A 25615-nucleotide genomic window follows, 5' to 3' on the forward strand; every position below is an offset into this window, starting at 1 on the left:
AATCAAGATTTCTTACAAATTCTTCCATTCACGAGCATAAACAGAAAAGGCAAGTGCAAAAACAGCTTCAGCTGTAAAACACAGCAGTTCTTGTTGAGAAACAGCAGAGGAAAAGGAGACTCACAAACACTGCCAGCTTGCAACAGGGCGTCTGTGTGAAAGTACAGGGAGGATGGAGGAAGGGCCAGTTTCCTGATGATAAGCACCGGGTGTGCCCAGCTTGCAAGCAAGAACTAAAATGGCCCCAATTAAGGCGCACCCAGGATGTGGGCCGGGGTCATTCACATCCTTCTCTTCATGTCTAATACTGTTGGCGTCACAGACGCATTCCTCCTGCCATGGGGGCACCACTTGTATATTGCCTTCTCCGTTTCTCTGGTACCACAGCGTCCTGTTGATAGCTCCGCTAGGACAAGGCGCATATAATCCTGATTGCGCCTGCTTGGCCGACAAGCACTGGTACACCACCCCTGCTGGACCGTCCATGGCCACTCCAGTCTCTCCCTCTCCTTCCGGACCTGATTCATGCAGACCACGCAGGCTTCGGCCACCCAGTCTGCAAGCTCTCCACCTCACGGGCGTGGCCTCCTGCATGGCTAAACACACGTGGAGTTATGCTGTTCCACTCCGGTGCAGAATATTTCCTCAGCAGCAGGAAGGCCTTCCAAACTGGCTTCTACGGATTGCCAAGTGGAAACGCTTCTCTGGCTGGTGCAGGACACAGGACGTTACTCCCTCGAGGCTCGATTCCCACTGCCTAGACTACCTCTGGTACTTTTAAGGCAGCAGGGCCTGGCGACATCCCTTCTGAAGTGCACTTAGGGTGTATCCTTCCATCCAGGCGAAGGTGATCATGCCGTGTTCTCCCCACCCGTTGGTCTCTCGGTTCATCAAGGCCTAGAGCGCCTCTGTCCCCTCACCGTGCCCTGCCACCTACCTGGATCTCAATTTGTCCTGACAGGCTAATTGCCAACGCCCTTTTGAGCACTAGCGACTTGCTCTCTTTTTACCTGTCGTGGAAGAGCAGTCTTCTGTGGCCATTTACTCGCCAGGCGGGTCTCTGAGTGAGAGCGCTCACTGTGGACGCCACCATACACTGTCTTTCATAAGGACAAGGTGAGCCGCGACCCCATCCGGGTTCCTCCTAAGGTAGTGCTCTGCTTCATACCAACCAGACCTTCTCCGTCTTCTTTCGAAGGCCCCTCTCTTCTCGGACGGGACCGCAGGCAGCTACAACTCCTAGATGTGCGTAGAGCTCTCGCTTTTCTATATTGAAGACGAAACCTTCCAGAAGTCCCCCAGCTGTTCGTTGGCAGTTGCGGAACGGATGAAGGTCCTGCCATCTCCTCCCAGAGAATTCCTCCTGGGTGGACAAGCATGCATCCCCACGTGCTAGACCTGGCTCATGTTCCCTCCGCCACTCACGGCGCATTCTACCAGGGTTCAAGCTTCCTTCAGGACCGCTTCCTGGCATGTGCCCATCCGGAGATATGCCGTCGGCTGCGACCTGGTCATTCGGTCCACACTTCACACCGCACTAATGTGCTGGTCCAGCAATCCAGAGATGATGCAGCAGCTTTGGTGCGCGGTCCTGCATACGGCCAATCTCACTCGACCCCTTGCCTAGGTAAGGCGTGGGAATCACCTGACTGGAATGGATATGAGCAATCACTCGAAGAAGAAAAGACGGTTACTCACCTTTGTAACTGTTGATCTTCGAGATATGTTGCTCATATCCATTCCAAACCCACCCTCCTTCCCCACTGTCGGAGTAGCCGGCAAGAAGGAACTGAAGGGTGGCCGGGTCAGCTGGGGTATATATTCGGTGCCATAGCGGCGCCACTCCAGGGGGCGCCCAGCCGACCCGCCGAGTGTTGCTAGGGTAAAAGTTTCTCCGACGAACGTGCACGCGGCGTGCACACATCTGACTGGAATGGATATGAGCAACACATCTCGAAGAACAACAGCTACAAAGGTGAGTAACCGTCTTTTTTTACTGTGAAAAGGGAGAAGAGCCAGAGATTCCATGAAGTCCACTAGCCCAGATACTATGGTGATTGGTGACAGTATAAAACCCTAATACATGAAATTGTGAAAATCACTTGAGGTGCATTCCTTTTTATCAAATGTGTCTGGCTGAGTAATACTTCTGGCTTCAAATCTGATATTGGAGATGTGCAATAAACTAAGCATGATATTCTTATATTACTATCAATATAGATAGTACAAGTAAGTTATGTTTGTTGATAGCAAGACGAAAGTACAGTATTTCTCCCATTGCAGCGTTTGTTCTTCAACACCTATGATGGAAGTGCTTTTCATTTTACTCTATGCTATACAGTCATAGAAGTGCTTCCAGTTGCTAAGCTGCTAGGCATAGAACAGTATAGTAGTCTTGACAAAGAAAGCATAGACTTTTGATTTGTCTGTAAAGAAGGAGAAAAATTTCCTAATCTCCTGAAAAGTAATGTCCATATTATTATATATATACTAAGGAATAGTATATTTATTTAATTAAATATACTATTTATATTTCACTATTCCGTGAAAGGTTAGGAAAAATCCTGGTATCTGGCAGCTTGAACAACCTTTTCTGGACTAGTGGAATTTAATTACCACCTGCTGACTTCCATTTACCCATCAATACATCCCGGGATTGTATGTTGGAACTGAAGATGAAAACGGAAAGTGTCCTTCTCTCTGTTTTCTAGTAAGCACTAGAGACCAGCAAAAGAAATGAGAGATTTGTTCTCTCAGCCCAATATTCTTTTAATTTTTTTCCACTTGCATAGCACAGGCAATTGAGCCCCAGACTGCACTTTGGGAAGATTGTACATTGACAATTATGTCTGGCTGCAAAACTGCTAGGACAACCACATGTTCTTGTTGAACAGCTGAATATGAGATCCAGTCATCTTACAAATATTTTACAAGTCTGTCTGTAGTGGTGATAGGTGATAAAGATTTGAGAAAGAGAAAGCAATTTTAAAATGTGTTTGCAGTTACATGCTAAAGAGTTTCATATAAAAATATAAAGAATATTTATCTTACAAACGTGTTTTGTTTGCTTTGTTTCCTGAATTACAGTATGTAATAGCTGTGTGTTATACTTTCTTACATTCCATGAAATTACATGTACTAATTGTCACCCCCACATCAGTGGCAGACTGTTGATGAAATCTGGCACAACTTTCAGATGTCTTGCAAGTAAACAGTGTTCATCTTTCTAAATAGCTTACAAATATTCAGGAAAACCTGTCTAGTTTCCAAACGAATGAATTGTTGAAGCATAAAAATAAATAAAACCTTTCCCTTTAAAAATGGTTAAAAAAACCCCAAATGATGATCGATGCAGTAATTGTTTTGAATAATGAAATGTCCTAGTAACGTAGCATGAGACATGGGCCTGATCCAAAGCCCATGGAAATCAACAGGAACCTTTCTATTGACTCTCAGGGGCTTTGGATGAGGCCCAAAGTTACTTAAAAGGTTCTTCATATATAGGGTTATGTCAAACGGTTATTAACACTGTACTATGTAGTTAAGATATTTTGGGTAATAGTAGTAGTTTATCAGTGAATTTTGAAGGAAATAAGATTGTCTGTCTTCCCTCCCTATTCTATATACTTTTCATTTGAAAATCCGCTCACCCTAGTAAAACTGTTTTTATTCTGAAGTATTGTAGCTGTTAAGATGGATGGGAACTGAGTACTACTGCAGAGAATCTTTCTTGGGTGCTAGCTGGTGAGTCTTGCCCACATGCTCAGGGTTTAGCTTGATAGCCATATTTGGGTCAGGAAGGACATTTTCCTCCAAGCGGATTGGCAGAGGCCCTGAGGTTTTTCGCCTCCTGAGCGTGGGCAGGGTCGCTTGCTGTGGATTCTCTGCACATTGAGGTCTCAAACCACAAGTTTGAGGACGTCAATAACTCAGTGCATGGGTTAGGGGTTGTTATAAAAGGATGGGTAGGGTTCTGTGGGCCTGCCTTGTGCAGGAGGTCAGACAGATGATCATATTGTCCTTTGACGCTACGAGTCTATGAGTCTCCAGTGTTTTCTGCTCATGAACTAAGTTAACAATGTCATCATTCATTATGCATTATTTTTTAATCCCTTGTTCTTCATATAACAGCAAAGTTCATGTATGCCATTCCAGTCAGCAATAAAGTAGAAGCTTACAGTTGTAAAATTTAATCCCAGAACTTCACTCCCCTAATGGTTAGAAACCTTCGTCTAATTTCAAGTCTAAACTTCCTAATATCCAGTTTGTACCCATTTGTCCTTGTGCCTACATTAGTACTAAGCTTAAATAATCCTCTCCCTCCTAACGTTAATCCCCTGATATATTTATATAGAGCAAGCATATCCCCCCGGAGCCTTCTTTTGGCCAGGCTAAACAAGCCAAGCTCTTTGAGTCTCCTTTCATAAGGCAGTTTTCCATTCCTCGGATCATCCTAGTAGCCCGTCTCTGAACCTGTTCCAGTTTGAATTCATCCTTCTTAAACATGGGACACCAGAACTGCACACAATATTCCAGGTGGGGTCTCACCAGCGCCTTATATAACGGTACTAACACCTCCTCCTTATCCTTGCTGGAAATACCTCGCCTGATGCATCCTAAAACCGCATTTGCTTTTTTAACAGCCATATCACATTGGCGGCTCATAGTCATCCTGCTATCAACCAATACCCCAAGGTCCTTCTCCTCCTCTGTGCTTCCAACTGATGCGTCCCCAACGTATATCTAAATTCTTATTATTAATCCCTAAGTGCATGACCTTGCACTTTTCACTATTATATTTCATCCTATTACTATTACTCCAGTTTACAAGGTGGTCCAGATCTTCCTGAATAGTATCCCGGTCCTTCTCCGTGTTAGCAATACCCCCCAGCTTTGTGTCATCCGCAAACTTTATTAGCACATTCCCGCTCTTTGTGCCAAGGTCAGTAATAAAAAAGGTTAAATAAGATCGGTCCCAAAACCGATCCTTGAGGGACTCCACTAGTAACCTCCTTCCAGCCTGACAGTTCACCCTTCAGTACGACCCGCTGGAGTCTCCCCTTTAACCAGTTCCTTATCCACCTTACAACTTTCATATTCATCCCCATCTTTTCCAATTTAACTAACAGTTCCCCATGCGGAACCGTGTGTCAAACGCCTTACTGAAATCGAGGTAAATTAGATCTACCGCATTTCCTTTGTCTAAGTAATCTGTCACCTTCTCAAAGAAGGAGATCAGGTTGGTTTGGCACGATCTACCTTTAGTAAATCCATGTTGCAATTCGTCCCAATTACCATTGACCTCAATGTCCTTAACTACTTTCTCCCTTAAAATTTTTTCCAAGACCTTACATACTACAGACGTCAAGCTAACAGGCCTATAATTACCCGGATCACTTTTTTCCCTTTCTTAAAATAGGAACTACGTTAGCAATTCTCCAGTCGTACGGTACAACCCCCGAGTTTACCGATTGCTTAAAAATTCTCGCTAACGGGCTCGCAATTTCATGCGCCAGTTCCTTTAATATCCTCGGATGGAGATTGTCCGGGCCCTCCGATTTTGTCCCATTAAGCTGTTCAAGTTTGGCCTCTACCTCAGATGCGGTAATATCCACCTCCATATCCACATTCCCGTTTATCATCCCTCCATCATCCCTAAACTCCTCACTAGTCTTATTAAAGACTGAGGCAAAGTACTTATTTAGATATTGGGCCATGCCTAGGTTATCCTTAACCTCCATTCCATCCTCAGTGTATAGCGGCCCACTTCTTCTTTCTTTGTTTTCTTCTTATTTATGTGGCTGTAGACCTTTTACTATTGGTTTTGATTCCCTTTGCAAGGTCCAGTTTCTACATGGCTTTTAGCCTTCCTCACTTTTATCCCTACATGTTCTGACCTCACTAAGGTAGCTTCCCTGCTAATCCGCCTTTCTTCCACTCCCTGTAAGCTTTCTGCTTTTTTCCTAATCCCCTCTCTGAGTTGCTTGCTCATCCAGCTTGGCCTACAACTCCTGCCCATGGTTTTTTTCCCCTTTCTTGGGATGCAGGCTTTCGACAGTTTCCGCAGCTGCGACTTAAAGTAATTCCAGGCCTCCTCCGCATTTAAATCCACAAGTTCCTCCGTCCAATCCACTTCCCTAACTAATTTCCTTAACTCTTTAAAATTAGCCCTCGAGAAGTCGAAAACCCTAATCCCAGATCTACGTTTGTTTATCCTTCCATCTAGTTTGAACTGAATCAGCTCATGATCACTCGAACCAAGGTTGTCCCTACCACCATTTCTTCTACGAGGTCCTCACTGCTCACCAAAACCAAATCTAAAATGGCATCCCCCTCTCGTAGGTACTTCAACTACTTGATGAAAGAAATCCATCCGCTATCACATCCAGAAAAATCTGACCCCTATTATTCTTGCAAGCACTGTCCTCCAGTCTATATCCGGAAGTTGAAGTCTCCCATGATCACACATTTCCCTTTGTGTTTACTTCATTAAAGACATTAAAGAGGTCTCTATCCATATCCAAATCAGATCCCGGCGGTCTGTAGCACACCCCAAGCACTATCTCAGGGGAAGCTCTAGTAGCTTTTTTACCCAGTGTGATTTTTGCCCAGACAGACTCTGTCTTATCCATTCCATCACTTCTTATTTCATTACAGTTAACCTCATCATTGATGTACAAGGCTACTCCACCACCTTTGCCTTTCTTCCTGTCTTTTCTAAACAGCACATAGCCTTCAATACCTGTACTCCAGTCATGAGTACTATTCCACCAGGTTTTCTGTTATCCCTATAATATCCGGTTTCACTTCCTGCACCAGTAGCTCCAGTTCCTCCATCTTGTTACCTAGGCTCCTCGCATTAGTGTACAGACATTTTTAATTTTTGGCGTTTGGCGTCAGTGACATTCTTACCCCGTCGTGCACAGACCTTCTACCACCAGCATCACCCGTTAGTCTAGTTTTCTACTCCGCTTTTCCTCCTTGGGTCAATTCTTCGGTCCACAAGGGTATCCCCTCTCACTTTGTTTACTTCCCTCTCCAGGTTAAATTTCCGGGTGGAGATCTCCTGAACATCTCCCAACCATCTCCCCCAACTTCCTAGTTTAAAGCTCTCTTAATGAGGTCGGCGAGCCTCCATCCTAGAAGTCTATTTCCCTCCTTACTTACAATGAAGTCCATCCGAGCGAACAGTCGTCTGTCCGTAAACGCTTCCCAATGACCGTACATCCCAAAGCCCTCCTTATAGCACCACTGCCTGAGCCATCTGTTAATCATCATAATCTTGTCTCCCTTCGTCGCCCCGCTCTAGGAACCGGCAGAATCCCACTGAAGATCACCTGAGCCTCGATTTCCTTGAGCGTCTTCCCCAGTCTGGCATAGTCCTCCTTGATACAGTCCAGCGAGTAACTAGCCGTATCATTCGTTCCCACATGAAAGGACAATCAACGGATTCTTTCCCGCTCCCGCTAGGATCCTTTTCAGCCTCAGGTCCACATCCTGTATCTTAGCCCGGCAGACAGCACACCCCTTCTGTTCTCCCGATCAGGTCTCTAGTTTACAGGCCTGTCTATTCTTCTCAGTAAAGAGTCTCCAATCACGGTAGACTTGCCTTTTCCTGGCGACGTGTGTGATTCTCCGGTCTATCCCCCACACCAGCTGGCCGCAAGTCCTCTCGATTCGTATTCGCCCTTGCAATCCTCCTAGGGCTCATACTTGGTGTGCCTCCATTGACTCCTCCCCTCCCTTCTGCAGGACTAGCTGCTCGTCTCTTTTTCCTTGCCCTCTCTCCTTCAGCGACCACCTGCTGTGCGCCCTTCTTCATTTTCCAACTCGCAAACCTGTTCCTGAGTTCTATTTTTCTCCGTTCACTGGCCCGTCTTTTCCTCTGCCTGGTTCTCTAGTCACATGCTTCCACCGTCTCACTTTCCTCACCCAGCAGCCCTCTCCTCAGAATTCGTTTGGTCCTGCTTCCATCGCTCAGCTGCATGATTCCTCTCCTCCATATGGCTTGACAAGGTAGGGTAAGCTTTCCCTTTACAGTTTTATGTCAGGAAAAAATATCACCAGTGGGTTTGGTTTTAAAGTGAATGTACGTTAATACTTTTTTCTGGTCTGGCTTGAGATTGAAGTAAGTTAGGTTGAGTGACAAAAAGAGTTTTCTTTGTGACCTGAATTGATTTTTGATTTTTATATTTGAAACTTGTCTTTTAAAAAGGGGATTTGTATATAAATAAGCAGAATACCACCAAGGGAGAACATGCAGATGCAAGGAAAAAGAAATAGGAAGGAGTTATATTGCTTGCAAGTGAATATGCTGACTGATTAACAATGGAATCCATTAAGGGACTCTTGAAAGACTGATATTCAAGATGAGACATATTAGATTAATATATTGTTCAAAAAACTTTGTGAAATTTGAAGCACATTTTGCAAATAAATAGATTCTGTTTTTAATCCAATACTTAATTGGCAAATTTTTTAACAAATTATGCCTGCTCAACTACAACTATGGTGCAGAAGTGCCACATTTTTCTGTATGTACCGGTATATAATTCTCTCTCTCTCTCTCTCTCTCTCTCTCTCTCTCTCTCTCACCTAAAAGAACATTATTAAGCCTGGAAAGTAAATCACTCAGATATGAGGAGATGCGAGAATTAAGGCTGCCTATACAACCTTATTGCCCCTTTTGTGTATGTGCATTTTGATAAAGTCTTTCATTACCCAGTCCAACCTATAATTTCTGAATAAGAGAATGAGAGAGTTAGTATATGTATTTTTAAATGAAAATTCTCATTTATTTTCTTGCATGCTTTTGTTTAAATTGACTCCTGTTTAGAGGGCCTGATTCTTTCTCACTTGCTCAGGATTTATATCCATGTAAATGAGAGGATAGGGGTTTTCACCACGGTCTGGTCCCACAATCATGTAGCACTATATTTAGTGCTATGCCTAAACTGTTTCAGTTCCTGTTTGCCCATGCAACTTTTTCATCTTATAATTCTCTATAAGCATCCCTATCTCACAGGTTGTCTATCCACAAAGCTGGTTTTTAAGGATTATGCTTTGTCAGGATGATTGTCCTGATTCGAGGTGTTATCCTGAAGCTGGTTTCATCTGCTTTGAAAGCTACAGGGCGTGTGTAATACTAGAATTCATTCTTAACATTAATTCTGCTAAATCAGCTATGAAACATGGAGAGATTAACAGATCCATTAAATTTGCCTATAGGCAAAATTTCCTCCTAATCCCTGACAGTTAGTGGTTGCTTTATGCCATGAAACATCAAGATTTTTATTACTTGTGCATTTTTTATCTCACTAATGTAACTGGATGTTCTCATTATACATATAACTGTCTAACATGATTCAAAACAATTTATCTCTTGTCCTCAATGACATCTAGTGGCAATAAATTCTATAGGTTAATTATGCATTGTGTCACAGAATATCCTTTTATCCATTTTTAATTTCTTTTCAGCTTCATTGGCTCATTCTTAGTAAATGCAGGTGATATAAATTCCTTTTTCCAAATTTCGTACAATATATTTTTTTGAAATGGGACTTTCAAATGGTTTGTAACAGAAGCCTGAACATTTAAAATATTCTAGAGAGCTCTTCAGAACCTTGAAATCTCACAGATTCTTATATAATTTTTTAACATTACTAAGGTAGCCTGTCTTTAAATAATATTTTCCCCTTCACGTACCTGTAGGCATTAATCCTTGGGTAAATTAGCCAATAGAGTATACAGTAATGCACAAGGTCTGAACACTGTATATGTTTACATATTGTAATAGAATTATGGTTTATCTGAGATTTATTGTATAAATGTGTAATCTGAGGCACAGACGGTGACTAAATACAATTCTGTTTGTTTTATATTGCTGCCTACCACTGTTTTAATGAACTCAGAATTATACTGTAGCAGCTCTCTTTGCTGTTTTGAAAAATCTGTAGTACAAACAACTCAAGCTATAGAGAATAAATTTATGACATTCCTTGAAATCAGATTTTAATTTTCTTCTACAGTTTGTCATTCTGTCCTCTGCATCCATATTTTAATGTAAGTTTAGCAATGAGTAGATTCCTCTCCATACATATTTTTTCTTTTTATTTTCTTCATGTATTCTAACATATTTTCTCATTCCATTTCCTCTTCTTTGAAATGTAGTGATCCTTATTATTTCTCACACCCGACACAGTCCCATGGGTCTTATGCTTGCAAAACTTTCTGTTGAAGTCAACAGGATTGTGGCCATTGGTTACAACTATGGTGTTACACTGGCATTTTTAATTAACATTTCCAAGTCTAATACAAATCTTTATGGCATATTATTTTAATTCCTCAAGACTAAACTTATTTTTATTATCATTACGAATTGTTTCCAGCACCGACCAAAATAAGGTACGTGGTTTCCAAACATAAAGGAAGCACCATCCTTGTTCCAAAGAGTTTAGCGGAAACAGCCTTGGGGTATGGGAAAGAAGAACAATGAACAAGTAAGCTGAATGGCTTATGATTGGCCACGTACTGGTCATAAAAGTTTTCATGGCAAAATGTTAGAGAGAGAGAGAGATGTTGAAGAAGTCAATATGGGATATAAAGAAAGTCTGGAGGAAAGTTTTAGCTGTCTGGACAGTCAGAAAATATTTTGTAGGAAGCTTACTTTGGCTCTTGTTAACCAATGTTAACTAAGTTTCAGTCACAAATATCAACATACTGAATCATTATCACACTTTAGAATGTTTAAGAAGTTAAAATAAATTCTTGTTTAATTGTATTAGCTTTAATTTCATTAGTTGTTTTAATGAATGAATGTGCAATGTCTTTCAATGTATAAAATCAAACTAAAAAATGAAGCTTTATTCAAAATTAAGAGCCAAAAACTTGAATCCAAGACAACATACAAATAAACATTTCAGAAGTATTTGAGTGCAAATATATTTTAGGGCAGAAAAACATTTTTAAAAGGCTGATTTGCTGATGCTCTATCAAAAATGAGGGGTGAAATCCTAGTGATATTGAAATCTGGGGGAATTTTGGTAGTTACTTCATTAGAGCCAGGATTTCATCTGAGTTATCTGAATCTAGTTGAAATCAACAAAGAGGGTTCAGTAGTTGTAGGAATGTTGTTAAATTAGGGGGGACAAGCTCATTATGTGCTGTGACAAGGTCAGGCTGGACAGCTGTAAGAGAGTGGTGGAAGGCAGTATATGAGCTTTAGAATGGTAAAGGTCTTTCCCCCTTGAGCTGAAAAGAGGTTAGTCCAGGTCAGCTAGGGACACCTGAGTCCAATTAAGGGCTATCTGTGTGGTGAGAGAGAGGGAAGTGAGATAAGGTACCTCAGGGAGAAAAGGTTTCTCCTGGCTGGAAGGCTGCTTTCCTCCCTATAAGGGAAGTTACTAAGGTACCTGCCTGTTTGGAGAAGAACTGGAATCCTAGAGCTAGCATAACAAGGCAGCACCCCAGAGAGGGGCCAGGGAGAGAGATTCTCTTTTTGTGTTATGAATTTTTGTTTGTTTGTTTGGCTGAAGAGTACTGCTTGGGTCAGCACTGAGGCCCAGCTTGTAAAATATTGAAAAATAAAATCTGAGGGAGGAATAAAAACTCTCTGGACTGGGACTGATTTACTCCAGAAGGGAAAGTGCTGAGCATGGTGAGGCAAAGGAGGTGCCTTTCCCCAGTGCTTTCAAGGTCAGAAAAAGAGCTGCATGAACAAACCTAGTCCAAATTTTGATTTAGCATTATATGTGAAGTGTGAAAAGAGGACACTCATTACATTTTGACACAGCAAAAATATTAAACATACCATTTCATTTGTGTGTTTGAGTTCACCATAACTTTTGTCTCTGCTGTGAAGCAGCAGAACTGCTGATAGGTGCTCTGCAAAAGCACTCCGGTTACATCACTATCCTTCAAACTGTTCAGAAAAGTTGTCTGGGCTCAGAGAGCCCCATTTCTCCTCTTCATAAAGGAGGTGTGTGGGTGGAAAGGCGGGGATGAATTGGGAGAAGTGGATTGCCTCAGTGAGACAGAGGGGAAGGTTTGAGCTATTGTAAAAACCTGTTTAGTTTCTTCAAAGTTGGTCCTCAATAAGCTAATGATATTTTTCACTTCCTCCTCCTAAGGAATGTTAAAGATCTTGAGTCTTTTGGGGAGCAGAGCACACACCTGGAGCTTGCATATTGGGGGCAGAGGTGCATTAGCAATTAGCAGAGCCTTTTTAGTGGTTGGATGTCTCATGTTCTTGCCTCATTGGGAAGATGGTACTTGGGAATTGTTTCACAACAGGAGTAGTCCAATATCTTGGTGGAGTGTGTGTAGTAATTGGGGAGGGGGTTCTCAGGGGAATGGGCATAATAGAGATGAGTGAGCAGATGTCTTTACTATGGGATGTGTGGAGCACACAGAGGAGGTGGTACCTCTGTGAGAGACAGGCCTTTCCCTAGATCCTGTTGCCTCCAAAGAGTGAGGTCAGCAGTGTCCTTAGAACAGCTCCTAGTTGTGCATACCACCGCTTGTGGATATTATTCTATTGTTTTCTAGGGTTGTTTAGTTTGTGGGCATGCGGAAAAGCCTGTTTTACTCTGGTGAAGTTTTCAGGTCAGTTTTTGGTACTCAAGAATATTTCTTCAGCACTAAATAAAAGTCTGTGGATTTTTCTTGTATGTTTGTAGAAGGTGTGTCTTTCATTAAGCAAAACAATTTACACTGGATTATGCAAATATTATCTACCTATAGAGAATTAACAGATGGATTTATTGGGGTATCTAACTTAGTATTTGTGTCATCAAAACCCAATTATTCCTCAAAAACAATCATTCAAGAGTGATCTTATGAGTTCTTCCTATTGCTGATGAGGGGTTACACTGTGTATGTTTGGTTAAATCAATAAAAAATGGTGCTGTAAAACCAAGATAAACAATTCATGTATATCTGAAATACATTCCAGTTTATGTGCTGCACTAAATGACAGATTGAATTTTGTGTGCTGTCATTGTTCAGCTCAAAGTCAGCTGAGACTGCAGTTCTGTTATTGTTTGTGTGCATATAAATATTTGTAAATGTTTGCTAGAGAAAGTACAGTAGTAGCAGTGGTTATTTAAAATGACTGAATATGGTAGTGAAGTAAAATACCACTATTCCTGAATAGGGATGTTGTGGATGATTGGACATCAGTTTCACATAGGAGGCCCAGGAGAGGGCTTTGATGTTCATCATTGGCTTTAATACATGATAATTGTGTAAGATTATCAACATTTAGTTAGTCTTCTGAGCAGAGCTGTAGTGCTTCTGTAGGGAGTTCGAACTCTGTCCCAGTTAATTCAAGCAGGCATATTTAAGGCCCTCCAAGACATGCAAGGGTAGATCATAAGCCGCTGTAAATTGTCATAGCTACATTCTAATCAAGGATCTGCCCCCATACTATCTCAAGAATGCTCTTGGCAGCATCTCCAGTTAAAAGCATGTTTTAGAACACCAATTTGGTCTTAGTGTTCTAGAATCACTATATGTTAAAACTCCTTAAGGAAATGGTAGATATGTTAGCCCTTCTGTTACAGTATATTCTTTCCTGGTGAAGGAAACAGCAATAAGCCTTGATAAACTAGCTTCCCTAAGGGATGCACTTAACTGCCTTTTAATGGAATAATATTTGTCACTAATATTCAACAGTCTTCAGCTGACCTACAGTTAATGTTAGTTCAACAGGAGATGCTCCTTAATGAACAGGACCACTTCACATTTATTTAAGGCAGGCAGAGATGCTGGTGGTACAGCAAAGTCTATAATTCATTAGTATTTGTGCTCTTAGACTGCCATCCTATGAAGAGTTTGGAGAAGGATGTCTGTGCCAGAACCAGTTTTATTTTAGATATGAATAATCCTGTAACATCTGGAACTTCCATATTAGGACTGGCCAGAGTTAAAATTGAGTTGTCCAAACTCTTAGAAACTCTGGTTCCTTTAGGCTACACATGAAGTCAAATGGTTTCTCTTGCAAAGGTAGAACTGTTTGTGTCGGAAGGCTGAGTACTGGTATAATAATTTAGCTGAAATGACAGCTCTTGACAGACTCCTTTATAAACAATGGAAAGAACTTCAGAAGTTTCAGGACTCTGGATAGATTTTGAAATCACTGGAAGCTGCAGGTGCTCAGCACTTTTGAAAACCATGGCAGTGGGCTTTATTTCTCTTACGTACAAGCTAATCATTACCTTTATAAACATTCTTTAAAATGAATAAATACTTAATTTAAAAAGAGAGAAATTATAGTTATTTGCAACATTTTTACCTAAGTACCTTCAGAAAAGACCATTTGCCTATACCTTTTATCTTTAGCTTCATTTATAATTTGCTGTATTTTTGCATCTGTGTTTGTGGTTTCCAGACATCTGCCTTAGCACCTGGTGTATTTGTGAAATTATTTGTGTTGCAAGAAAAATGTTGCTTTTGTTCGTAAATGTTTGTAGGAGGCCAGCAAAGATGTCAGAGGGAAAGAGAGAAGGAAATCGAACATCACCTGCTTGAAACCATCTCTCCCCTCCAAAGCCCATTGACAGAAGTTTTTCCCATTGACTTCACAGAAGCCAACTTTGAGTCATGGTGTATGTTATTTTAAGCGCAGCTGATTTTGCTTTTTAAATGGTAGAAAAATAAAGACCTATCTGTGATCACCACTGTATTAAAAGGCAGGGGGAACCTGCCTATGCCTACTGTCTAACTAGAGCTGAAAAGGCACTTAACAGCCAAAAAGATTTAATATAGTGGGAGAACTTTAATAGCTAGTTAAATAAATCAGTGTCTTATCTGAGCCTTGACAAGTTTCTGATTTAATGGGCTGAACACACTTTCACCTGTTACAGGTCTAAGAGCTTTAAGATTTAACAAAACCATACTTGGTTTGGCAAGGTATTTCAAGCTAAGATTTTTTACTTATTTTTATTATTACTGTACGAACAGTCTATTCTATTTCCCCCTGGCAAAAGGGATGGTCATCTCAGTTGAGCCCACAATAGTTTTTTGCTTGGATTGTCTAGGAAAGCAAAATCAAGGAATGTGAAATTTGTCAATCAACTGTCAGGTGAAGTAGGCTAAACTGAAACAAAGCTACTAAGAGTGAAGTAATATGTCATTGGTTAAGCTAAAGCTTACATTTTGTTTCTTTTTACTCATCCTTTTTAAGATGAATGTAATCAGTTGTCAAGGCAGAATTACTGGGTGGTAAATATGTGCTGCTAAAAGCAGACATAGCAGTTACAATACAAATGCAATAATGAAGGAAAATAATTTTGAGTCATGATATTGATTTGAGCCATGTTAGAAAAAGAGCACTGCTGTTTGTTGGGATTTTGTGATTCCCAGTGAGTCTGATGCTGGGTAGAATCAAGGGACTTAGATGCGATGCAATTCAATTCGATGTGATTTGATTCAATTCAACAAAGCTTTATTCAATATGTGCACAAAAGGAGAGCCCCTGGTACAAAAAATCAGGCAGAGTCCCTCCAGCAAGGAACCCCTCCCCTTGCTATTTTATAGCACATGGCACTTACGTAACAAGTTACATAACAAATGACATAACATGAACCTCTAACCAATCAGAGTTAAACAGACCCATATATGGGTTTGTTTATCACATGCTCATAGTTCTCCAGTCCACATGCTGAGCTTACCCTCCTCCCCCTGGCCTTCGCTAGAATGTTCCTAGGCTGGTGAGCCACAGCATGCTTCCCTATGCATAAGCACCCTGCAAACCACATTTTATCAAAAATGAACACAAGCATACCCTTCAGCTCCCCCATTTGGTTTTGGGGCTAAGAACAATTCTTAGACCCCACTAACACCACTTCCTTGTATTTATTAGGAGCAATAATTAACTTTATCAACAATTAACTATGATTTTGAGAACAGAATGAAACAATACATAATATTTACAATAAAAATAATAATGTCCCAATACCATTGCGAGAACACAACAGTAATCCATCCCCATGGAATCTTTGTTTCCACAATAGCAAAGCCTTTTATTCACTGAATTACGGTAATTGCCTTACCACTTCTTTCATAAAATTTCTTCTAAAAGGCTTAACACAATAGGAAGAACGAGATGTTTAAGCCAGGCTTGCCTGCCAAAGTTAACCACCCAAATCCACACCAGATAGTGGAGTCCTTCCCCAGTGCTATATCATCCATTAAATCAAACATGACATGCACCATTAAGTCAGGTCCCAACATTTGATATAAGGCTTGTTCTGACTTCAGGTTTCCTATACACAAAACCCATCCTCCAGGATGGAACAATGGTCCCATGGTAAAGCCATATAGTTATCTCCGCCCCTTATTTTACACAGGTGTATGTGACATGCGAATGGGAGTGGGTGCACTGGCTGAGCCTCTAGTTCAGGAATTAACACCCCTCCAAGGATGCGCTTGAATGGACACTTGAATGTGAACGGGCATTTACTACACTGAAACAGAGGCTAAGTACTGTCCCAGGGTTTAACTTGGTCATTTTTAAAGCTAAGTGTTTTGTAATGTGGCCACTTATTTTTGTAGGTAAAAAGTTTATAGAGTATGTCTGCACACTTCCATTCTTATATAAGAACAATCTGAGTCGGACACAGTTTTACTGCACATGCTTTTGTTGCCGGCACAAAGTGCCTGAGGCCAAGCAACAGCGGGGAGGTCCGTCGCCCGGTGTGCTGCGCCAATAAACACACCAGGGTGGAGAAGCAAACCAAGTTTATTTGAGATGTCAAAGCAGTGCAGGGAGACTGACGCCTCAAATCAAGCACAGCTAAAACAAGCAGTCTGTTCCTTTATATCCCATGAGAACTTTTCTTGCTGACTAGCAATCCCCCGTTTCCCCTCCCTTTTCTGTCCGGCTACAGCATTCTCTTCTCACACACTTCTTTGTCTTCCCCCTCCCTCTCCCCTTTCTGCTGCAGAGACATGTATGCTGTATCTAAGAGTGGCCTTGAAACTTGCTTCAATTTAGCTCCAGTGTATTACAGCAGGGAACTGGCTGTTACAATCAGAAAACTAACTGCTGACATTACATTTTACAGCTATTAACACATTAGGTTACACTAGGTTACGCAAAGTGTTAAACATGGAGGAACAATGAGCAGGAGGGCTTTATCGACACTCGTGGTCTTCCATTTTCCCGAGTTACCTAGATTTATGCCTAGTGACACCAACACTTTCTGAAATGACCCAGCTTTTAGCTGTAATGATAACCTATACAAAATCTGCTATACAAAACTGCATTAAGGCAATTTTATCTAACCATTGTCTTTTGTATTGCTACAGTTTTATTAAACTTTTGATATGATCTCATCTGAACTGCTCACTGGTGACTGCACTGTCATGTGGTAGAGATTTCAGACATAGAAGGAATGGATAGCAGTTGGATTATGGAGTCTTTAACATCTAGGTTGCCATTCAAAATCCATCCCAGGTAGATACTGAGCAAATGCTATTGCCAGCTGATGGCTGTTCAGTAGCCTTCCTGCAGTGAGTTGGTGATCTTGGTAAGTTGGTTCCAGCTGCTAATAGGCAGGTATCCTCACCACAATAATCACCAATCCAACTGCCTCCCTCGGTGATGGGTTCTGTCCGTTGTCTCTTTGCTGAGCCTTTCTGCCCTCTCACTCTTAGAAGTTCTCTATGACAGATTTGAGGTATGTTGGTAGAATGCTGTGGGAAGGTTTGAACTGCCACTATCCACATTGTACTTGTTCTGTGGCTAAATAGGGGCTTTATGTCTCTGGGTCTGGCATAACTAAAAATGCATTTAAAACAAGCCTGAAAGGTAAAAAACAGATATTTCAAACTGAACTGATTTAATGTCTCATCTGTCCTTTTGCAGTTGTCATGCTTGTAAATGCAATGTTGCAATTTCTAGTATGCAGAAAATGCTCTTTGCTTCTTCCATTTTTAATATAGCTGGATTCACTTTGTAGGTGATCATATGTACAGTTCATGCAACATCTTAAATATAGACATGGGGCCTGCACCTGCTCCCACTGAAGTCAGAAAAATTCCTACTGACTTTCTGGGTGCAGGACTAAGTCCTTAGAACCTGATCCAATAAATAAATACATACAGGTCATGATTCAGCAAAGTACTTAAGCATGTGCTTAATTTTAAGAACATAAGTAGTCTCATTAAAATCAGTGGGTGTTAAGCACATATTTAAAGCTAGATTACTAACCCCAGGGATTCAAAAACATGACTACAGAAGTCATGACTACAGAAGTTATGAAGCTGGCTTAAAAATCATGAGATTATAAAATTTAATGCATTTTGGGTTTTCTTTGTTTTGCCTTCTGGTTTTTGAGCATTAGGGGTCACATTTCCAAATGTGTTTTCTGCAGTCATTAAGGCTGGGAACTTTTCTTTGTTTTATGAAAGCTGTTATCTCATTGTATGAGGTGTTTTTAACCACATTGCTTGAGGGGCTTTAATGAAAACACCAAATATCATGAGACTCATAGTAAAATCACAAGAGTTGGCAGCACTGTTAAGCATGTTCTTGTGTTCCTTGCTAAATCAAAGGCTTAAATAACCAGAGTGGGAAATCCCAGAGATCAGTCAGCTTGTTGCTGCGAGCTAACAAGATAAAAACATTTGAACAGGTCCTTGAAGTGGTATGCTGCTAAATATAGATGCAGACATCTTTAATGAATATTTCATCTAAAGGACCTTACTAATTAAGATACACCTCTCAAGTGAAACTGGAAAATTACCATAGATAATTGTGCTGTTAAAAATGTGCACCCTTGCATCTCTGAAATAGCTGTGTAGTGAAGGTGTGTACTCTGTGAAGGAGAGAGCTTTTGATGCATTCCCTTTGCAATCCTAGCCCATCTCTGCAAGCATAGGAGACTCTTAAGGAAGCACAGCTAAGGAAATTGCTTTTGTGGCAGGAGACAGCGTGCTCCTGCATCTCATGGAGCATAGCTCCACAAGTGGTCCTTGTGCCTGGTGAGGACAGTGGCTCGGGCTACACCATGGGGAGGGCAACACGACAGCCTAAATCATTCATGTATGGCAGCCTGGCAGCTGTGGAGTTACCCTGACGCGGAGGGTCTCTGTGTTGCTCTGTGCCTGGGAGACAAGATGTCCACTTGCCCTAATTGCCACAAGCTTTACTGGTGAGCATTCATTTCATTCAGACTGTGTTGGCCACAAGTTTTGATCCTAAAGCAGGTCCCACTGGATTCACAGCTGTTTGAGTCCAAATATAATATAAGGACCACTGTATTGTTTAACCTTTCTCTGAGACTGTTCTCTTTGGCGGGGGGGGGGGGATTAGTTGTGTTGTTCTAGATTATTTTAACAAAAATGCACATCCCCAAAAATCAGTGTATAGTAAGTACTGGATTTTAACAAAAAGGAATATTTACTTTTTTAACATGAACCTTTCATGGTCCAATAGAAATGCAGTGCAGGACAGCAGACTTACATCTATTGAGTGCAGTGAAGTAGAATGAAGGTGCCAGACTGTTTCAGTTTAATTCAGTGTCCATATGTCAGTTTAATAATGAACCTCTGCTTCAAAGGCTATCCTCAGGCTGGCTGCTGAGGAGATGAACAGTGTGCCCTGCCCTCAGCCCACCCATACCTCCACCACCACCTGCAGAGACCCGCTGCTACTTCCGTATAGGCAGCAGATTGTGCTGGTTCCACTGCACAGTAGGCTTCAGCACTTGTGGAGGTGGAGAATTTGCGCCTTAATGAAGTGATTGGGGGAGGGGGGGAGAGGAGATTCTTCAGTCAAAGGCTTCCACCACATTAGATAATAATAAAAGTGTATCAACTAAATAGCACCGATAAATACCTCTGCTGTTGTACCAGCTGATTTTTGTTGTTGTGTCTAGGGTGACCTGACAGCAAGTGTGAAAAATCGGGATGGGGGTGGGGGTAATAGGAGCCTATATAAGAAAAAGACCCAAAAATTGGGACTGTCCCTATAAAATTGGGACATCTGATCACCCTAGTTGTGTCTGAGTTTTATATAACAACTGCTCATCTCCAGAAACAAAACACACAAAAAATACATAAATAAAAATAGCATTACATCTTTGAGAAGGAACAGCTGAGATACTAGCTAGTGAAAGCTACCTCTCAAAGCACAGAAATTTAATAGAAGTATTTATGATAGAGTAATTGATATGTTTCGATCTTCTAGGTACCACGATCAACAGGATGTTACTAGCAACTTCCTTGGAGCTATGTGGTTGATTTCAATAACTTTCCTATCCATTGGATATGGTGACATGGTACCTAATACATACTGTGGGAAAGGAGTCTGTTTACTTACTGGAATAATGGTAAGTGTGACTGATTTTCTTCACTAACTTTCTCATATATTCAGTTAAATCAAGTCTAACTTCTTGGTGGTGATATAAAATGCTTATCAATAGTTCGTACAATACATGGGTTTCTTTGGGCCACTCCCTAGATCTTTCATTCTGGCGGTAACTGAGAGCATTCGCCTTCTATAGGCAGGGCCGCCCAGAAGATTCAGGGGGCCTGGGGCAAAGCAATTTCAGGGGCCCCTTCCATAAAAAAAAAAAGTTGCAATACCATAGAATACTATATTCTCGTGGGGGCCCCTGTGGGCCCTGGGGCCAATTGCCCCACTCCCCCCCCCCCCCCCGGGCGGCCCTGTCTATAGGTAAATGCAGAGTTTTAGTATAAAACATGGAGAAACCGAATCTAAGCTGCTGTTATTCTGAGAATCAGAGTGTCAATAAAGCCTGTTTCTAAAGGTTACGATATAACGACAACACTTATGGATCTTGCTTTGTGTATGGCCATATGTAAGTAGATCAGTAATAATAGCAAAACTATAATCCTATACCCGTTTCTTAAAATTTTTAAGTTATTTAAATACATAGAAAAGCTACTGTGGCTAGTCTCCCATAGCATGTTTTACTGTGCATGAGTTTTCTAAGGTAGTCCACATATATATATAATTGCTTTTAAGTAGGTTTATATAATATGTCTACCATAAATGCAATGCTAATGTGGTATTTGTTACTATATTATACTATATTACTAGGGTTGTACCTAATGTCTAATTTTAATATTTGGCTAATGCACTATAACTGACAGTGATATTTGGTTAAAGCCAAATAGTGGATAGAGCAACAAACGACAGTTACATGTATTTCATTTGATCTTATTTCACGGCAGAATGTTAGTAATAAAGGGCTTGACCCTGCAATTCTTATTCATGAAAGCGCCCATTAAATGTAATGTAAGCTGGCCCCAAGTCAGCACCAGTAGTAACCCAACTTCATATACTGTAGTTATATTTTTCTGTTATTTTAATAACTTTCTATTCTTGTGTTCACACACAAAAAAAATACAGCTTGAACACCTGCCTTTCATTAAACAGGTATTGGGATCTTGGCTCATACCTAATGATAACTAAAGGTTGTTTTCTAAAAAAGTTGTCTTTTCTGTACAGATATTCTGGCAAATACATTCATCTGAAAATAATTCCTTTTTCTTTTTATAGAATGATATATACTTTTTCTAAAATGTGAAGTAGACTAATGCACTCTGGAAGGCTTGGAGACTTTATGCCAATTGTTCTTTTACTTATGATAGATTTCTTGTCATTGACTTAGAGTGGTTGAGATAATAAGAAAGTCTCCATGTCCTTTTAGCAAAGGTTGCTGATAGTGGCGAATACAGATTGTTTTAAAATACAGTTTGCAATTTAGACTTAAAACACAGCCTGGAAGAGTGAGGAGTGAGACAGAAAGCTTCCGTAGAGTGTATCAAAGCAAGCTCAAATTGGCCATCTTCCAAGGTGCTTGACTGTCCTCCTCAGCAGGGGCAGCTCTATGTATTTTGCTGCCCCAAGCATGGCAGTCGGGTGGCTTTCAGCAGCATGCTTGTGGGAGGTCCGCTAGTAACGTGGATTTGGCAGCATACCTGCAGGAGGTCCACCAGTCCCACGCCTTCAGTGTACCCGCCACCGAGTTGCCGTAGAAACCACAGGACAGGCGGACATCCCGCAGGCATGCCAAAGGCAGCCTGACTGCTGCCCTCGCAACCGGCAGGCCGCCCTGCGTGGCTTGCCGCCCCAGGCACGCGCTTGGTGCGCTGGTACCTGGAGCTGCCCCTGCTCCTCAGTACAAGATGGGTTCTGACACCAAGGAAGGGGGGTCAAAGAAGAATTTGCCATCAGGGAATCTGACATGAGTCGTGTAGTAAGAAGAGGGAAGAAAAGCACCCACTACTGTAGGGAGAGACTGGAAGAAACAGTCCCCCACTCCCTTTCAGAAATGAGAAGCAACAGCAGCTGATTAGTTAATGCTACAGGTACTGAGAGGTACATTGCCTTTTCCGAAGTGTCTGAAGAATTACTGAGCCAAACTTCGGTTTTAAATTAATCTGAATATGCATTCAGTGCAAATTTTGGAACATGGTTGATATTTGCAATATGAAAAATCCTTTTGTGGAGAGTAAATTTTATACGGAACTCTTATGATGGACTTCCTAGCCTCAAAAAGGGGTGGTAAGTGCACTCACACTGGCTCTGATCTCATGTGGGTTTCACACCAGTACAAGTCCATTGACATCAATGGAGTTACCACTGATTTCTGCTAGCATAGCTGAGATCAGCATTAAGGGTCTGCTGTATAACTGTAATGTGGTAAGAACACAGTAAAAATAAAATAATTAAAAACAGACTCCAAATTGTTGCAAGTATCTTTCTCCATACTCATGACTGGAACGATAAGCAATATTTATCATTTTACTTATGAGAATGTGATTCTATTGCAAGCATACAATAGTTTGCCATAGTTGCTTCTACTGTATTTTGGTGAAAAATGAATTAAATTACCATTTAATGTTTGGTGTTTGCATATGCAAAGTTACACACAGTTGGAGGCCAGACCAAACAAGACCCTTTTTGATAATTTGGCCCATAAAATGCAGAGAGAATATGAAGAACATAGTGAAAGGCATGAAGTAAATAATTAAAAATTCTCCAAATATATTAAAAGCATTGAGGCTTCAAATATGACTGACACAGTCAGTCTCAGTTAGCATGGTGATGAGTGTGATATGAACACCTAGTGCAATGGTTCTCAACCAGGGGTCAAAGGCCCCCTAGGGGGCCGTGAGCAGGTTTCAAGGGGTCCGCCAAACATGGCTGGCATCAGACTTGCTAGGGCGCAGGACAGAAAGCCAAAGTCCTGCTGCATGGGACTGCAGCCAAGGCCCTCAGACCCCACCACCAGGGGCTGAAGCTAAAGTCTGAATAACTTAGCTTTATGGTACCATGGGGCCCTCCTTGCTATCCCCTAATGGCAGCCCTGGGTTTTATATGCAGAAAACAGTTGTTGTGGCATAGCTGGGCTGTGGAGTTTTTATAGCATGTTGGGGGGTGGGGGGGCTTCAGAAAGAAAAAGGTTGAGAACCCCTGACTTAGAGAAATGGATAGACTTGAAACACTCTAAACCAGCATTTCTCAAACTTCAGTGCACTGCAACCCCCTTCTGACAACAAAAATTATTAACAACCCGAGGAAGGGGGACCAAAGCCTGAGCCCGCTCAAGCCCCACCACCCCAGATGGTGGGGGTAGGGAGACAAAGCTTGAGCCCCACCACCCTGTGCATGGGAGTGGAGAGTCAAAGCTGCTCCAGGCAGGGGGCCTGTAACCTGAGCCGTGCTGCCCAGAACTGAAGCCGAAGGCTGAGCCCTGCAGCCCAGGGCTAAGGCCCTTGGACTTTGGCTTCAGCCCAGTGCAGTGGGACTTGGGCTTCAGCTTTGGCCCTGGACCCCAGCAAGTCTAACACCAGCCCTGGTGATGGGGTCGCGACCCACTGTGGGGTCCCAACCCACAGCTTGAGAACTAAAGTGATGTAAACTAGTGAAAAGGAGAGAAGCAATTGAAAAAAAATGGTGAAGTTAAAATAAAAGAATATAGAAATTCCTGCCCCCAGCAACACTTTTAAGGGTAGTTGAAATTTGGCTCTGACAGACTGACATCTCTGAGAAGGAAGCTATGGAGCACCTGGAGAAATTCCAGTACTGTAAATACAGATGGTTTTCTTGCTAGTGTTCTGAAGGCCATAAAGTAGTGGGCACACTAATGAGCATGTGATCTTTGGGACCGAACTCCAAGAGCAAAACCAGCAACTTGTTCTGAAGACTGGAAAGCTAATTTTTTGTCTATTTTGAAAAAAGCAAGCTGCCAGGAATTACCGTCTGGTAAACCTCACCTTAGTTCTATAGAAATGATTGGTAGTCAAATTAAAAGGTCTGCTAGTATAACACTTGAATAAATGCATCCAAATAAGGTCAATCCGTCAACATTTCTGTGAGGAAAATCATGACTCTAACCTTTTGAATAAGGAAATAAATTAGTAAATAACTGTGATCTGTACCTGATTTAATTGGGTTTCCAGAAACTCTTATTAAGGGCCCTGATAAAGGAGTAGATAGGAAAATAAGGTAAAAAGGGAAAATATTGTTGCTAATGGAAACCTGTTTAAGTGATGGGAGGCAGTTGTAGTGAGTGGATGCAAGAGCAGTTACATAAAGTACCCAAGAGTCAATATTGGGAACAGTCTAATAATGACTTGTTAGAAGTAGACCTTGAGTGGTTACAGTTTGCTTTGACTATTAAAATTAATGATATATTGTCAGACTCCAGATGGATTTGGAGATTGGGAGATTGTCTTGGGAGATTGGACTAGGTGACATCATTTAAATCCCATTAACTCCTTTTGCCAGAAAATAGCCTAAACTTCTCATATATGTTCATAGACTCTGAACTTCAAGGATAAACTGAAGGGAAATACCTCAGGAGTCATCAAGAATAGATACATTTAAAAGTCTGTTCTGGGTGCAGGCGCAGCTTAAACTACAACAAAAAACAAAGCAAAAGTAGCAACAAAACACAAATAGGGCATTTGGATACTTTAAAAACTGGGAGAAATGATGCATAATCTGTTGTCACAACATCATGGTGAGCCGTGGTGCATTTAGAAGCACTAGACATGTGCAGTTGATGTGTGACACAGACACCATAGTATGGTTAAATTTGGAAGTTACAACTTTAAACCCTAACTTGGGTAGCCATCTTGAGCTACTCAGCAGGATTGTTCCAGAGTGGACTTCATCTGGGCCATTGGTGGCAGTTGAAATATAAATCTGTGTGAGTGTAAAGGCTGTGCCCCCTCTACACTCTTAGACTGGCCTGAAAGGGACCCTGATAGGAATCAGAGTCCCAACCAGAGTGCTCCTCCATGGCAGAGGTATTAGATATGAGGAGCCACATGCTGTGCCAGGCATAGTCACACCTCCTTAGTATGCTATGGGAATGGCTTCACCCAGTATGCAGGGAGCTCTGCTGGACCTAGCTTAGTCCACCAACTGAACTTGAACCAACCAGCTTTGCAACATTTGTAAATTCATGCCCACATCCAAACCAGACATCCTGGATGCGAAATAGAAGGTGAAAACTCCACATTCCAGTTTGCTGAATTCATTGTAGGGGGCAGAATCCCTCTCAGCTCCCAGAACTGGCAATCAGATTAGCCCCAACCATCATAGAAGATACTGGGTACTAGACTAAGG

At 41.6% G+C, this 25615-nt stretch overlaps 1 protein-coding gene across 3 annotated transcripts in view; it reads left to right on the plus strand.

Annotated features, from left to right (window-relative positions):
- KCNN2 (potassium calcium-activated channel subfamily N member 2) overlaps positions 1 to 25615 on the plus strand; it is a 197798-nt gene that overhangs the window by 146974 nt on the left and 25209 nt on the right. For all 3 annotated transcript variants that reach the window (XM_075067159.1, XM_075067160.1, XM_075067161.1), the window contains one exon: positions 20195 to 20336. In XM_075067159.1, the coding sequence (XP_074923260.1) occupies positions 20195 to 20336 (142 nt within the window). The remainder of the gene's footprint in view (positions 1 to 20194; positions 20337 to 25615) is intronic.

This window comes from Chelonoidis abingdonii, chromosome 6 (assembly GCF_003597395.2).
Source record: "Chelonoidis abingdonii isolate Lonesome George chromosome 6, CheloAbing_2.0, whole genome shotgun sequence".
NCBI lineage: Eukaryota > Metazoa > Chordata > Testudines > Testudinidae > Chelonoidis > Chelonoidis abingdonii.